Source organism: Cyrtonyx montezumae, unplaced genomic scaffold (genome assembly GCF_038088225.1).
Source record: "Cyrtonyx montezumae isolate F1298 unplaced genomic scaffold, pur_monq_1.0 scaffold_4, whole genome shotgun sequence".
NCBI classification, from domain to species: Eukaryota; Metazoa; Chordata; class Aves; order Galliformes; family Odontophoridae; genus Cyrtonyx; species Cyrtonyx montezumae.
In genome coordinates, this window is record NW_027072045.1 from 11,301,917 (window position 1) to 11,319,127 (window position 17,211).

Sequence of the window (17,211 nt, forward strand, 5' to 3'; positions counted from 1 at the left end):
ACACGGAAGCAGTTCCTCAGTCCTCAAGTTGGCCATTGAAATTGTGCACTGATAGCCTCCTGGGGCAGGCTCTGGGGTTTTGCCTCTTGGGATCTGTGGGAAGCAGTGAGAAGCAATGAGGTGCACAACAATGTCATCAATGTACTGCAGATGCTCGGGAGCACCACTCTGTTCCAAAACAGTTTGGATCAACCCATGGCAAATGTGTTTCCACCCCTGGGGCAAAGGGTTCCAGGTGTACTGAACGCCCCTCCAGGTGAAGGCAAACTGCAGCCTGCATTCTGAGGCCAAAGGAATTGAAAAGAAAGCATTGGCAATGTCAGTGGTGGCATACCACTTGGCTGCTTTTGACTCCAGTTCATACTGGAGTTGTAGCATGTCCGACACAGCAGCACTCAGTGGGGGTGTGACTTCATTCAGGCCACGGTAATCTACTGTCAGCCTCCATTCTCCACTGACTTTACGCACCGGCCATATGGGGCTGTTAAAAGGTGAGTGGGTTTTGCTGATCACTCCCTGGCTCTCTAGCTGACAGATCAAGTTATGAATGGGGAACAAGGAATCCCTGTTAGTGCGGTACTGCCGTCTGTGCACCGTTTCTGTAGCAGTCGGTACCTGTTGCTCCTCCACTTGTAGCAACCCCACAACAGACAGATCTTCTGATAGGCCAGGCAAAGCAGACAGCTGCTTAATGTTGTACATGTCCACAGCAGCTATTCCAAAAGCCCATCGGTACCCCTTGGGATCCTTGAAATGTCCCCTCCTGAGATAATCTATACCAAGTATGCATGGAGCCCCCTGTCCAGTCACTATAGGATGCTTCTGCCAGTCTTTACCCGTGAGGCTTATTTCTGCCTCCAACACAGACAGTTCCTGAGAGCCCCCAGTCATTCCAGAGATATAAATCAGTTCTGTCCCTTTATAACTTGAAGGCATTAGAGTGCACAGTGCACCAGTATCTACCAGTGCCTCATATTTTTGTGGTTCTAATGTGCCAGGCCATTGAATCCACACAGTCCAATACACTCTATTATCCCTCTCCCCACTCTGGCTAGGGGCAAGGCCCCTCTATTGGTTACCTGCAGTGACAGAAACAACTTCATTGGTCTGCGTTGTAATTCTCTCACCTGTGCTCACAGTGGAGGGGTAGGTTTTTTATGCCATTCCTTCATATCTTCTCTATTCGCACGTAGGTAACTCCACAGAGCTGCACGCAACACAAAGTGAGTGCTGTCATTTGCTCGAGCAGGAAGGCGTTTGCTTCTGATAGCTGCCACAGGTTCATCCCTATTAATCAGTCAGGATAATTTTTCTGAGATGTCTTCTATTTGTCCTCCTAACTTTGATATGGCTGAAATGGAAGCGTGTGATGGCGGAAATTTTTGTTCAAAGTTTTGAAGTGCAAGAATCAGTTAAAAAACAGGGGGTTTTCTGTCTTGGTCCTCATATCTATTGAACATTGTCACTAGTGTACCGGCGTACCTTTCTGGTGCTGTTTTTGAAAGCTTCTGACATATTTCGGGTGTACTCCTTACGTTCTCTGGATCATGGTCCTGATCATCAGGATCAAACGTGGGATCATACAGCATTTCCGCCACAGCCGTTTCTCTCAAATTCTGGATGCCTTCTTCAATAGTTTTCCATCTTTTCACCTTAGGTTCCAAGTCACTCTTGTAGGGATATCTTTCCTTCACAGCTGCTAACATTCATTGCCAGAGGCTGGCGATTCCATCCATATACCTGCTGATCCCCCGTCAACAGCCGGATCTTGGGCAATGTTTCCTAGTTGGTGAGCTTCATTACTATTGAGGGACACGCTGTTGGCCCCATTGTCCCAACACCAAAGCAGCCAAGTGACAGTAGTCTCATCTGGATGCCGAATAAACTCCTTTCTTGAACCTTGGATCTCAGACATTTTCATGGGTTGACAAAATGTGGTAACTAACAGTGACTGCCTCATCATCCTCATCATCACTATCTCCTCCATGTCTCTCACTTTTCTTTGTTACCTTTCTTGATGGTGGTGGTGTTGAAGCCTCCCCCTGAATCTTCCTCTTCTTTCGCCACCTCTTCTTTGCGTTCTAGACGTGAGGACACACGTTTCCATTTCTGGCCTTCCACCGGGGCAACCGACATCGATACCAGTGCTTCCTGTGGCTGGTCAGGTTTGACTGGGAGGTTTTCCTCTTTGGTTTGAGCCTCAGTGTGGACACACTCTCTCTCCAGAACAACATAAATACCTCGGTAAGCATCAGCCAAGCCCCAGATAAGCTGTTCCACTTCAGATCTTTTTGAGCCGCACCACCCCTTACTCAGACACAGGCCTAGCTCCTCAGGATCCCGCAAGTGTTCAGGAGTAAAATCCCATGGCACCGGGGGTCCCCATGCTTCTAATTTCTTTCCTAAAACTCTCCACTTTCCCTGCCATTCAACATTCTCTGTTTCTGGGAAAAGCTTCCTCCACGTGATGTAAACTACTATTGCAGAGACTACATGCTGGGAGACTGATGTCCCAATCATTGACACAATCCCTAAGCTGTAATCTTGAAAATTCATAAGGAACTGAGAGGGGAACCTGGACACCCATTCAAACATGGTATGGTTTGTTAACATGGTATCGTTTGGTAACATTGCACTGTTTGTTACATTAGCCGGGGTGCCCAGGTATCTGGCAGGCGTCTCATCACTGTTTTTAGTTTATCAGATAGGCACCAAGCTCCATGGATCAGACTGGCAAGCTTAATTAAGTTCCAGTACGTTTTGAGCATTAAAAGGGAAAAAGCAATGAAACAGAATCCCTGTAAGTGCAGTTTTAAGAGAAACAGAAAAAGCTTTTTTTTTTTTTCTTTTTTCTCTTTACTAAAACAAGCTGGCAGCACCCAAAAAGGTTTACAAATATCCCAGAAGAATTGGCAGTACGCGTGGACTTCAAGGCCATGTTTTTGAGTACAGCTCCTGCAGTACTGATAAGCTTTCTAATGAAGATCTCTGAGAGCGGAGAGATTCACTCTAAAAGTAAGGCAGCTAACAGCCCCTCGTGCCCCACATTGGGTGCCAAAAAAATGCCAGCAGTTTGCAGGACAGTTTGACCTGGTACCATGACAACTGAGTCAGGGGACCCACGGGCCCACACCTTGGGGAAGAGGAAGGAGGAAAGGGAAAAGGGAGAAGGGAGATGGGCCTAGGAACAAAACAGCGGCAACGATCCGAGGAGGAAAGCTAATTTATTAAATAAGAATATCAGAAAGTAGAATAACACAATATAATGCAATATAATTGGAATTGAGGCTAATGAATCAAATAATGAGTAAGAGAGAGAGTGTCCGATAAACCAAAGGCCTTACGCTAACGCTGAAGGCGGACGGCTGCAACGAACACCCACTGCTGAGTTGATCCCAAAGGGAAGAGAGAAGGTCCTGTGACTGTAGACAGTTTTTATCTTTTCCCTCTGAGTGGAAACACATAAAAATACAAAGCATCGCACAGTCCTCTAGGGAATGTAGTTCTTCTGAGACAGGCATATCCGTAACTATCAACGATCCATGAAGCTAGATCATTAACTCTTTAACTCTCAATACACTACATGATGTTATGATGTGGAATATCAATAATATAATATAATAATATAAAAATCATAAAACCGTGACAGAGAGCTACCATGCAAGGAGGAGCAGGATTTCCTTGTGTTTGTCTCCAGAGCACCTCCATGGAAGCAAAGGTGGAAGGAAAGGTGGCAGCCAGCCTCCAGCTGGAATATTTGAGTGGTAAATGGATTGGAGAGAACAAATGAATTGTAAAAGCCCCAAAGAGAGTATTTCTCACACCTATTCCATTCTGGTCTACTTCTACTAACTCCAGATAAGATACTCATTAATTAAGTTGAACCCAGAAGGATTCAAAACCCATCCGGGGCGTTACAGCACATTTTGACAGATATCTCAGCACAATACAGCTGCTTTGAAAACCAATCATTTTCATGTTCTGGCAAGAGTTGATAAAGAACGCTATGTTTCCTTCCCAATAGGGACCAAAGATTTTTAAGTCTCCAGAGAAATAAATCCTGCTGGTGTCTGTACTCATCTTCATGCTGGTAAGCAAGCGTGGACACAACTACCTGATGATGAGAAGCTGCAACACTAAAACAGGTCAGGGATATTCTTTTACATCACCCCTTTTTCTACCTGTGGCACTAAATGTCAGAACAGGCAGGTCTCAAAACAAAACGACTGTACCTTCAATGGCTTGGCTCTACAGGAGTCAGAAAAATGATATTAAATAAGGAGACAGGCTTGCAATCAGCCTTTCTGAGGAAATAATAACCTGGGAAACTCTGACTCATGCTGATTTGTGATCAAGGACTGACTGAGATACCAAAAGAAAGGAACTGAATCAGATTTTCATGGCTGTGACAGAATGAATTAATTCTCATCATGTAACTGGAGAAGATTTAACATCACAGAAGCATTTTTAGAATGACAGCAGGATACGGAAGCTTCAGTAAAGAAGAAAACATGATTATTGGGCTGGAGAGGCTGACAGTGAGACAAGAAAATAAAGAAATACATACACCATAAAACAGTAGCTTGGTCAAACAGCCACCAGTAGGAACATTCTGAGGAAGGGGCAGCAGTTATGTGTATCTGGGACTGCAGACTGCAGGTATGCCCCAAACAATGCTATATCCTAGTAACCAAAACAAAAGTTGTTGGAACACTTGGAGAATCACAGAATTGCAGGGGCTGGAAGGGACCTCTAGAGATCACCTAGTCTAACCCCCCTGCCAAAGCAGCTCCCTAGCCCAGGTTGCACAGGTAGATGTCCAGGTGGGTCTTGAACATCTCCAGAGAAGGAGACTCCTCCACCACCTCTCTGTGCAGCTGTGCCAGTGCTCTGTCACCCTCATTGTGAAGAAGTTCCCACTCACATTTGTGCTGAACTTCCTGTGCTTCAGTCTGTGGCCATTTCCCCTCATCCTATCACCACACACTGCTGAGAAGAGTTCAGCTTCGTGCCTTTGCCTCCTGTTCCTTAGATATATATAGACATGGATGAGGTCTCTTCTGAGTCTTCTTTTTCAAGGCTGTCAGCCTTTCCTCATAAGGGATACGTTCCTCGCCCTTTATCATCTTTGCAGCCCTCCGCTGGACTCTTTACAGCAGATCCCCATCTTTTTTGTACCGGGGAGCCCAGAACTGGACACAGTGCTCCAGGTGAGGCCTCACCAGGGCACAGTGGAGGGGGAGGATCACTTCCCTCAACCAGCTGGCCACGATCTTTTTAATGCATCCCCGGATCTCAGTGGCCTGCTTGGCCACCAGGGCACACTGCTGACTCATGACCAACCTGTCATCCACCTGGACACCCAGGTCCCCCTCCTCAGAACTCCTCTCCAGCAGGTCATTCTCCAACCTGTACTGGTGCACATGGTTTTTCCTCCCTAGTTGTAAGACTCTAAACTTGCTCTTGGTAAACCTCATCTGGTTCCTTTCTGCCCAGCTCTCCAGCCTGTTCAGGTCTTGCTGAATTCCTCTCAGCTTTGTATCATCAGCAAAGCTGCTGTCATTTACTGCTGTTTCATCCTTCTGTTAAAGCCAGGCAGAGACTGATGCCTGGGTTTGTCCAGAGGTATCATTTACTCTTGTGCCAGCCTCAGAGATGGGACAGGCTTTTTTCTCCCCACATTTCTGTGATTGTCTGGAAAGCTTTTAAGTCAAAGAAGCATTGTCAGCTGAGCTCACTGTGAATCTACCCTACATCAGGTCAGGCTATTCGAGCTCCAAATGCTTGTCCATAGAAACAGTGCTGGTAGGCATAACTAGTCCTTTCCAAATCCACACATGCAACTAATTTACATTAATTGTCTGTCCACTGTAACTAAGCCCTCTGCAGAAAAGCACTGCACTCAATATACATCTCAAGTAAGAGCTGTAAAGATGCTAGTAAGTGGAAGATTAGACTTTAAAGTGCAGCTTGATGGATGGGAATTTATCCGGCAGCAAATTTCACAGACACAGCCTTAGAGCAAAATCCCCATTGCAAACCACTGGCTAAAAGTATCTACTTCCCTCCCTACAGACCCTACTCACCTTGACAGATCTCTCATCATTATCAGAGGACTTCTATCATAAGTTAACTATGTGATAAAGGCACAAAGAGAAATAAGTATTATCGAGTGAAGAACACAAACACACCAATCTAATTTGGAATGTAAGAAACATCTGACTCATCTTTCACCAAGGGTTGTTTTTCTCCTCTCTCTTAGTGACCCTTTTTATAGAGACCATCAATAGTATGCACTTGGCATGCTAGAAGAGCTGATTTATCTGCAAGGAACATACCAGGCATCCAAAGTGACCCATGCAAAACAGCTCAAAGACTCCTAACATCCCTGAGCAAACAGCATCAAGGTGCTGTCCAGGAAAAAAATAAAAGTAACCAACCAAAGCCTTTGCCTCATAAATTGCCATCGTGATGTTAAAGCAAGTCAGCAACCCTGCACCAGCAAAGAAACCAGGCAAGACAGGAATGGCATCTTGATCATGGGGTTGTTCCTCCCTTCCCTGTCAGTATAACCAAATCTGCTTTGCCAAACCAGTTCTTTCACTGCTTTCAGCCAGCACCTCACCCTATTTCCATGCTTTCCTATTCCTGCCCACCTCATGCCTCCGGATCCCATATAATTCTTCCTGTACAAAAACAAGATGCATTTTCCAAGTAAAGCAAGCACTGCTGGGAGGCAACCTCCCCACCTCCCCTCCAGCTTCTGTAGCACGTCCCAGCCTCACCGACTCACGCTCACCTTTCTCCTCTTGAAAGAGTCTTTGCTTCTCAGGGCAGAAAAACCATTAAGCACAGAGCTTGATCCCAGCACACCGATTGATTACTGATTAACCACAGACCACTGGTTTTGACCTAGCAAACCCTGCACAGAGCACAGTAACAAGCAGATGGTGAAGGAAAATATCCAGCAGGGCACTTAAGCACATAGCTATCTTTAGGAATGTGAATCAACAGACTTACCCAACCATAAACCTGATTTCTGGCACACTGGATACCACCACATATGTGTAAGAGGTGGGAAAGCATTTAACCATCCTATTGGACTTTGCAGCCTTATGCAGTCTTCTAACCAAATGAGAATGTGTGATATGTACAGTTGGGAACTGCACACCTTTAAAAGCTGGCATTTTACTTCCCACTTGAATTTCTCCTTCACCAGCTTGCATCCATTGCCCTGACTCAAAGAGCACTCTGCCTCACCATCAGATCATTATTTAAACTCTCTGGAGTTCATCTCTTTCCTATGGAACACTTATTTCAGCTCCACATCTTAAACCAAAGCACTAGAAATTACAGCATGAGTAGTCATGATAGTGATTATGGCCTATGAACAAATAATTTACTTATTTCTCTCGAGTGAGCCAATAAAATTGAACTGAAATTGCCAGTCCCTGCAGCTCCGCAATGAAAATCTCCATCAGTTCAGCTTTCTTTCCAACTGTTTTCAGCACTGACCTTCAGCATGCAGCCAATTTCCTTCCACCTGGCCAAGCAGTGTTGTAGTCGAGACCTGTAGACTTTATAGCGTTAAGAATGGAGCAATAAAAAGTGTTTTGACAAATAGAAGCAGCACTGAGGCTCATTGCAGACAGCAGTATACTCCAGCATATAGAGTCACTAGTCAGATCCAGTTAAAACCAAGCAGGTCTGCAAACAGGAACAGAAACCAACAGGTCTGGTGTTCTTGTCAAAGGTATGCTTCCACTCAAATCATGCTGGGACAACAGAGTGGTCAGCTGGTTCCTGTGAACAGCACAGGAAGGCCATGGCTGCTGCCTACAGACATCAAAGAGAGCAAAGGACAACCAGGGAAACCCAGTAGCAAAATGAGGAAATGCAGAAAAGTACCAATCCAGCCATCAGCAGATTCCCAGATCAGACAAACATTTACAAGGCTCTGAGGTGCTGGGGTCCTCTGGACTGATCTGTGCAGAGAAAAGGAGGATGCCCTGCATTAAAGATTTCAAGGGCTTTGGTTCTTTTAATGCAAGACACACGGAGTTTATTGGCATGTCACCAGCATGGCAATAGGATTACTGGATTCTAAAGGCTTTTTTCCCTGGAGTGGTCCTTATCCTCTTAAAAGAAGATAGAGCAATTTAGCTTTTTTTTTTTTTTCTGTAGAGAATTAATTGTCTGCAAAGCGTTCCACCAGTGGCTAGATGCATCGCAAGAGATTTCCATCTTCTTAAACTCACCAGCATCAGCCAATGATACAAGATTTTATTCAGTGGCCAACAATCTGATTTATCAGACTTGTATTCTTAGCCACAGACTCTAAATGTACCAATTCCAAGTCAAAACCAAATAGGAGCAAATAGGACCAGAATTTCCTTTAAAATACTTTGGTAAAGCTCTCATGACTTACTGTGAGATAGCATCTCAGGCCAATTACTTGTAGTGGGCATCAGGCATACTCTCACAGTGGACAATAACTTTCTGATGAAAGTAAGCACCATAAATAAGCAACATCAAGGCAGTTTACCCTTGACAACAGTGAGTGCGGATCTGAGTTGCTAATGGAAAATCTGGGTCAAGTAGGTACCACCACTTACATTTTTGCCATCTTCCGTTCACTTGTGACCAGTTACACTCATGGAGACCCCTAGAGGGTCATTTCTCCTGACAAGGGTACTTGGAAAGAGAAGTCCTGGATCAGAAAAGGTTTCTTCAGACAAAACTGCTTTGTTTCCTTCAGGACAGGACACGCAGAGTCTGGAAGAGCTTCTGTTGCTTGGTGTTTGGCTAAAGAGAAATGGTGACTAAGCAAAAAGTCAGGGCAAGGTTCTGCTCACTGTAAAACCAGAGCAGCCCCACAGGTAGCTGCAAGCTCAGACTAGTAAAACACAGCAGGAGTGGCGCTACAGGTAAGGATTTCAGATGGAGCCCAACAATAGTTCTGTTCATACAAAATGGGAAAATAAAGAGACTTCAGAATACAGTGCAATCACATTTTTAGCTCTGTTGCTGATACAGATGGAAGAAGTAATTTAATTTTATTAAAGGTGTCAAACTTCTTTAATAATCTAGGCACCTAGAAAGTTAACAGTCACATCCAACACATAGTGGATTTCACAATAGAGGCTGTGATAGCAATTAGATACTGAAATGGCAAAGTGCTATCTCATGCCAGTGAAGACATACTGTACAGAGCTAGTGTCTACTTTTATCCTATCAGCAATGTTTAGCCATCATCTGTCATAAAGCCTTAGGGGAAAGGGCCTCTACAGCTGCAACAGCTGGAATTGCAAGATTAGCACAATAAATTGTTATTCTTCTACCAGATCATCTACTCAGCTTACATCTATAACTCACCTCCAGCTTCAGCTGTCTTCCCTGGAGTAAATGCACATTGTCTCTGTCAAGCTATAGCTTTATGAACAAAGAGGAGTCAGCTTTCAGCTTTAAAAGATGAAGTTTGTTGGGTTTAAACTCTTTTGCTGAGTATTTTTGAGAAAGGTATTAAGAAAGCTGAAGAGATTAATTCCTTGTACCTGTATGATCTCTGCCTTTCTTTTTAAAGACTTCTATTTCTTAAACAATTATAAAAGAAACCACATTAGACAAATCAAGGCAAATACAATTATATATTGCATAAGTAGCAACTGGGAGAATGTATTCTGTAAAGAAAATAATGGCATATCTTACCCTAATGACTTAAATCGAAATACCAAAACCTCTGCTAACATAAGAAATTATTTAGGATCTTTCCCAAGAGATCACCACTTGCAGCCTGTTCTTACTCTCCAGGGCCTTGTCCATGCTGGAAACTTCTGCAACTAACAAGAGCCTGAGTAATAAATTCAGAATATATTCAATTATTCCAGGGGTTTATACCTCTGGTGGATGTAAGATAAGGTCAAAGCACTTTTAATTGGAATCGCTGTTTCCAGACTGCAGCTTTCATACTTATACTAAGAAATTACACTCAGCAAAGGAAAGATAAATTTCTTAGTGAAAACCTGAATATTTTCCTCCTTAAAGCATCCACCAAATCAATCATGAGAACAGATATTTAATGGGAAGCTGTCCTTTTTTATATATATGCAGTGTCAGTATAACTACAGCATCCATGTACCCATTGTGTAAACACCAGTTAAGAGTTGTCAGAGACTTCACAGTTCCTTGTACTTTTATGGGTAACACAGAAAGTTTTATCATATATCCTTTCTCACCTGCATTAGGAACAGCTTACCAGAACTAAAGGAACTTGACAAAGCACAGAATTTATTTTCCAGTGATCCCTCTGCCTTGTTATGAAACCTTCATTTCTCTCAGCTTTGACAGCACTAACCATGTTCTCCAGGTTTCCACCCAGGTTCACTTGGAGGTTCTCCTGACACGAATGTGCATACAACTTCTGGTCAGGTACCTATTGCCAATAGCCCCTTACGTGCCGGATTTTGTCCCTTCTGTTCCCTTTGAGTAACACTTCAGCTCCCCAAGCAGTCCCTCAAAGGAAAAGGTGGGAGAAAGCAACAGGTATACCTGAGAGCAACAGATGTAACACGTCTTTCAGTTTCCTAATCCGACACCCTACCATGACTGTCTCATGCTTGAAGGGCCAGTCCCTCAACAGGGGGTCCCAGCAAAGAGAAGCAAAAAGGCCACTGCACTGACACAGCTGAGATGAGCTCAGGTTTGTTTGGAAGGGCAATCCCAGCAGCCTAATCAGCATCAGAGGGACAGACAGACAACTTTGGGCTGCAAGCTAACTTTTGGGTACCTATCATATATAGAAAAATACATCTCCCCAGAGAGGCTAAGGCAAAGCAGGGATTGATTAAAAAGGCAGGAGATGAGTTATTTATTGCGCTGTTTTCACATCTTTAGCCATGTTAGAGAGCTTCCTGCAGCTGCCATAGAGACAAGAGCTACAGACAATAAAACTTCATGAGCAATTTAAATTCTCTCTCCCCTGAGGAGATGCAGAAAAACAATGACAACTGACTGTTTGCAGGTTGCGTATATCTTGCCTTCATTAAGTAGAACTTGGTTTAAATGCATATTATTCCTTTCTGTCAGACAGTCACAGGCTTCCACAGAGATGGTAGTTTATAGCTTCCACTTTTAACAATGCAGTGTGAAAATACACTGCAGTCATATTTGATTATCCAATTTCCTTCAGTGTGAGCCACTCTCAGCACATCAGTGTGTTCATTTGCATGTGTCAGAATAGCAAAAGAAATGGATTCCTGTGGGTAATGGAAAATAAGTTTTTGCACATGGAAAATAAAACAGTAATAACCACATAGTAAAATTATAGATGCATGTGATAAATCAGGTTTAGCATCAGTCTTATACACCACTCACACCTGAAATTTGCTCATAAATCCACCTCACTTGAGGCTTATTTAATGTTTCTAGTAAAAGTGCCCTGGAGCTAGAGATTCAACTCACCTAAGAAGTAACACAGGTAAAGAAAGAAAAACGTGCTTCCTTCTTTCCCAACAAAACACGCAATTTCCTTGTCAACTGTGTACTACCTTGAGTCCCAAAATGTGTAAATTTACATCCATAAATCCATCGCATTTTGACTTTTGACACTTAGAAAACATGAAGTAGTAAGAAGATGGAAAGGGTATCTTGAGAAAGACAAGATTTCTTAACTTTTTAATGTAATATACAGCACCAGCTGTTAATTCTAACAGGATCTGTATACATATTTGTGATCGAAGTTATATTCATACCATTTCTACTTCAGGAAAACACGTACATTTAAAATCATCCTAGTTTGCAAGGCAGTTTTTTTTACATATTTTATATTTACCAGAGGTGGTGAAGCTTTGCTTTCAACAGGTGCCTTTCAGTGTGTCAATCTAAATTAGATGAACCTTAGTTTTCCAAGCCATTGCTGGTAAACAACTGAGACAACTCTGAAATACTGAAAATATGGATGGGAGAAGAGTGTGAAGGAAATAATAAACAGGAAAATTGTTTGGTTGCCAACTATACTCGTAATAAATGTGACAATGAGGAAAAAACACCTGGCTGCTTCCTACTAGCCGACTGCCTGGTAGAAGCAAATCAATGTGAGTCAATACCATTTGGTTCCTGCGAGCTGCCACTCTTCTTCCAAAACTGAAGATCCCAAGAGATAAACAGCTGGCTCCTTCCTTCTCCTTTTTATGCTTTATTATTGCAGCAAGGTGGTAGACTGCTTATATCAATTTTTCTCAGATTCTGTTTTGAAGTGTGAAAGAGCGCACGTGTACGCTGAAGTGATAAGTCACAATTCTAGTAAATTTGACTTTAAATTATCCTGGAATATAAAAGCACACTTGTGCAAAACTAGCTGCCCAAAAAGGGAAGCAGAGCTGTAAACAATCCTGCCTGCAAGTTGGGCATGTCAGCAGGAGAGTCACTGTATAAGGGTATGTTTACAGGTCACTAAAGCTTGCATCTGTGCTGAAACCCATGCTCTAAAACACTGATCCTCCATGCACCTCATTGCAACAACCTCTCCTATGTGAGCCCTTGAGACCCTGTTTGTGGTCATAGCAGCATGAGCTTCCTGAGTGAATTTAAGACCTTTCCTCTGTATAACGTGTAGTGGTGACGACAGCAAGGAGCAGCCTCCCAGCCATCACTGGTTGGGAACGGTGAACCTCATTTCTGAATCTGTCTGCAAAATGTGGATTAAGTTGTCTCTCATTTACACTCACTCCAGCAGTGACAGCCAAGACACAATTCATATTCAGTTCTTCAACCTCCCTTAGGCCAAGATGCAGTGGAACATACAAGCCATTTTTACCTTTTTCAGAACAAAATCAAGCAGTCAAAGAAGCTGTTCATAGGACTCTGCTTCTGAGCCTACAGCATGGGCATTCAAACTCAGAGACATCCACAGCCACATGTGCCTGTTCACTGACAGCAGTAATTCAGCATGCAATTAGCATGTAGGGATGAAGCTGCGTGTGAAGCCTAATTAAGCTTGTAAATCTCTAAGAAAGGAACAGTCTCACTGGACTTGGCCATTGTTTCACTGGATCCCTAATTGTGGCTGGGACTGCTACTGTAAGACAGATAAGAAAAACGTAAGTTTGGAAGTTGACTTTTGGGGATATAAAGGCACACAGCTTTCCCTGCAGGTTGGGTTTTTGCAGTGACACAGCACTGACTGCTGCACATCTTTCCCCAGGACAAGTTTGATTTTATAAAAGAAGTTACATATTGGGAGCAGGGAGGGAATAATTCTGCAATAAACAGAAGGACAACCACCACAAATGGTAAAGCTTTTGGTCAGATTCCTGGGTGAAGCACGCATAAAATCAAATGAAGGCAGTGCGTGCAGTTTGACACTGCAGCCCTACGGTCTTTGGGTAAAAACACTGAGGCTAAGAGCAAGGAACACATCAAGGAGGGAGGAAATAAATCTCTGAACTGGAATCTGAAGTGCTAGGCTCTTCATACTCCAGCACATCCCCAGCCTCCATCAGATGCCCTGCATGCTGTGCTGGGCTGAATGTGACCATATGTTCATAGCTAAGCTATGAAATCCATTTGTCAAGTCCCGGGAGTTTTTGGCAAGTTGTCCTGTACTATATGTGTGGTCTACTACACTAACACGCATGCAGAGCTCTGCAGTGGGTATGCCTATATGATCCAGAGGCGACAGAGCCAAGGCTTTCAGCGCTCTGATTTTTAGTGCTGTGTAATACTGAATGGAGATAAAGAGAACTCAAGCCTAAGATGTTTCAGCACAGTTGCTAGTATTAAAGCCTGCTGAAGGCTGCTGGAACATGCTATAAATATGTATCTGAGCTCCACGCCAACTGTGTAAACTCAGAAGCTGCCTGCTTCATTCAGAGAGTTTATACCCACCAGGGCTGCAGTGAGAGTTCGGAGCCTGTTAAATTAGAGGCAAATCAGAGGCTGGCAAGAGTTCCCTTGTGAAAAGGGATGTGGAAGATGCTAGGACAACGCAGGGGCAGATGACAGAGAGGAAACCATTTCTTGGGTGTTTCGAAAGGAAATGCACAATCCAGAGTTATGGGCCCTCATTAATCAGGCAGAGGAGTCCCAACATGCCAAATCTCACAAGAGCAGAACAGAGGGTTTTGAGACATTTGTAAGCTCTTCCAAACTGAGTCCTTACTGTGACATTTGCCCAAATTCCAGAGCTCAATTCAAATATCACCTTCCTGGCCTAAGAATGGTTGCCCAGTGGTTCTGACTCAACTTGATTCACAACAGAAGATAAATCTTTCTACTCCTAAAAGAAAGTAAAAAGTTGCCGAGAAACCCCTTAATTCCTCTGCCTTGTGCAATCTTTGGCCAGTAGTTTCTGCAGCAAGAAGAGGTTGGTCTCATTTCTTCACATCCTAAACCCACATACCTCTTCAACACAATGTAGATTTCTACAGGCAGAACTGACAGTGTATTTCTTAGTGCAACAAACAGTACAGAAAGGAGGCAAAACTGTAAAAACGTGACCTGTTTAAGATAGAAAAACTCTACAATCCCAAACTTTGCCAAGACCACACATCTGGGGCAAGCCTGAGTCCTCAGGAGTGCAAACAACTTCTATTTCAGCTAAGGATGGCAGAAGACACAGGCACCAATGATCCCAGTCCTCCAGCTCCATCTGCATTACCAATCCTTGGGCTCCAGAGCATGAATCTAACTCCTCTGTGAAAGCCACACCTTTGCAAAACCAGCTACAGCTTCTCTCAGTAATTTGGATGAGATCCATATTTACAATCTGTTCACCAATCCAAGCCAGAGAATCACAACAGTGTCATTCAGGCAGGAATCATCCCTAAAATGTAAGATTCATTTCCCCACTTTGGCACGGAGGAAGCAAGTAAAATATAAAGAAAGGTTTTGCAAAGTATGTGCCACAGTCCAGAAAATGCTTTCTCAGTGTGTAGTCAGCACAACACTTTCAAGCAGAAATCTGCTTACAGATGACTTCTAGTGATACACTGCAGTGGTTGCTCCCACCTCCCACTGATACGGTATTTACATGCTAAGCTTCAAACCAATCCTGGCCAGGGTTGCAAGATGCTGTGGGAAGGGGCAGAGGGATGGCTCAGTGTCACCCAGGCACAAGCCCGGCTCGCGCAGCACTCACCTAGGAGCTGCACCCCACGGGTGAGCCCATAGACATCGATCAAAGCCCAGAGGGGCTCTGCCGTCCTCACTCCGCTGAAGAAGAGCATTGCTGCAGAGTCATTCACCCGGTAGAAAACCCGTCCCTTCTTGTCCACCCAGAAGGCAATGATGTTCCCTTCATTAGCAAACTCTTCTGGCAGAGCCTTGGCCCAGAAGCCGCTTTGGGAAACCAAGTCAGGGCACGCGTACTTTGGCAGGGTGTCGGGGTTAATCCTAGAAGGATCCTTGGAAGTAAACCCGAGTCGAAGAGCCCCACTCCAGCAACACTGCTTTTTGGTAATCTGTGAAGATAACAACAGCAACAACAGCATTTAGCACTCAAACATCTGTGTCTATACACACCACAGTCTCGGTGCCATCAAATACCAAAAACCACCATGCAAGTGAGCCCACCAGATTTAGGAATCATTTTACCCATCAAACATTGCTGTAGCTATCTCATCTGCAAACAGCAATGCTGCATACTTAGGATATAATGCACATGTAAGAAAAGAATCACATTCAATCCATGGGGAGAGATGAAATGTAATTACAGCTGCATGATGAGTCAACTTCTATTTCTAAGGTAATTCCTTTTGCCCTAAGAACAGTCCTCACACAAAATGTGCAAAAAAATGGCCATGAGAACTTGTATCTCAGCTGAGGCAGCATCTGCAGCAGCAGAGCTGCTCTTCGGCAGTGGCTGGATGATGGGTTTTCTCAAGACCTGAAAGAAAAACACTAGCTCCAGAATCTCAGCCACCACCATAGGGTTTTCTGGGTTTCCCAACTAAGATGGAGATGATTTTACACCTTCTAGCTTGTCAGATTGGATGAAATCACATGTTTTTCACCAGAGGACCTGCATGTGGAAAAGCATGAAGTTTAAAGTACTTAACAATATCAAATACACAGTTAGGGCACAATCATAGATGTTAACTTACTTGGGAAAACCTATTAATCTTGGCTGTACGTTGTGTTTCTCCAGATAAGTGTTAGGAGCATCTGTTAATAGATTCTGGGAAACTGCACATTTCATGCATAGCCTTCTGCTCTTCAAATGCATCATTAAAATAATCAGAGATGCCTCCAGAGCCATTGGCTTATTCTCAACTGAACTGAATCTTGGTCTAAAAAGGACAGGAGGGGAGCAGGCAGTGGGTCCTAAACACACCCATAATACTTCCCTGGCACAAGGTTCATTTTCCTACACCAGCAGGTGGACTCCATGGTGTCAGCAGAACCCCAGGTGGAGATGGTGCTCCTGCGTTTGGATTTCTGAATTCTTTCCTAATAACATTTGTAAATACCACATTTTTCCTTCACGCATCCCTCTCCAAGGCAAATCTGCCCTAGTGAGCACAACAAGCCTAGAGATTCCTTTATTAATGTCTCAGACAAAACACCTCAGGGCTTCAGAAAGGAGTTATCAACTGTCAGACAGCTCCTCAGTTAAGCAAGTGCTGCTCTTTATCCCTCCTCAACCCAGCCAAGCACCTCAACCGTTTACACAAAACAGCACCAACACTTGAGACCTGCCCCCAGATCACAGGAATCACAGGATGCTCTGGCCTGTGGGCATTGCTGGGGCTGCACTGAAAAGGACTGAAGCAGATTTGCTCTTTTCTATCCCTGGTGGGTTTGAGATGGATCACACACGTCCCAAGTGGAAGGGGGGTGGATGAGATGTGCATGCCAGAACGGGGAATATGCATGCACTTCAAGAAGCAGCCAGGATTATTTATTGTAGCAAATTTACTGCAAGCCCTAAAAGCTTTTGGGACTGAGATAAATATGGCCTCATTGTTATTCGCACAATTTACTCTTTCACAGTCTCTTGCCAATGCTTTACAGCAATCACAGGCTGCATGAAGTAAATATTCATATGCTAATCTAGGCTGCAAACGTCCCATGTATTAATCAGCACCTATAAACAGTTCTCAATACAATCTGACCACAAGCAAACTAATATTCAAATTAAAATCTAGTATAAACTCTGCCAAGAATTAGACACAGCTGGACATGGGATACACAGCTTTGCTAAAAAAGGCAATG

General features: G+C 43.8%; 1 protein-coding gene across 1 annotated transcript in view; it reads right to left on the reverse strand.

The window, feature by feature from the left end:
* NEURL1 (neuralized E3 ubiquitin protein ligase 1) overlaps positions 1-17,211 on the reverse strand; it is a 59,611-nt gene that overhangs the window by 39,509 nt on the left and 2,891 nt on the right. Inside the window, exon 2 of the mRNA XM_065746047.1 lies at positions 15,137-15,458. Within this exon, the coding sequence (XP_065602119.1) occupies positions 15,137-15,458 (322 nt within the window). The remainder of the gene's footprint in view (positions 1-15,136; positions 15,459-17,211) is intronic.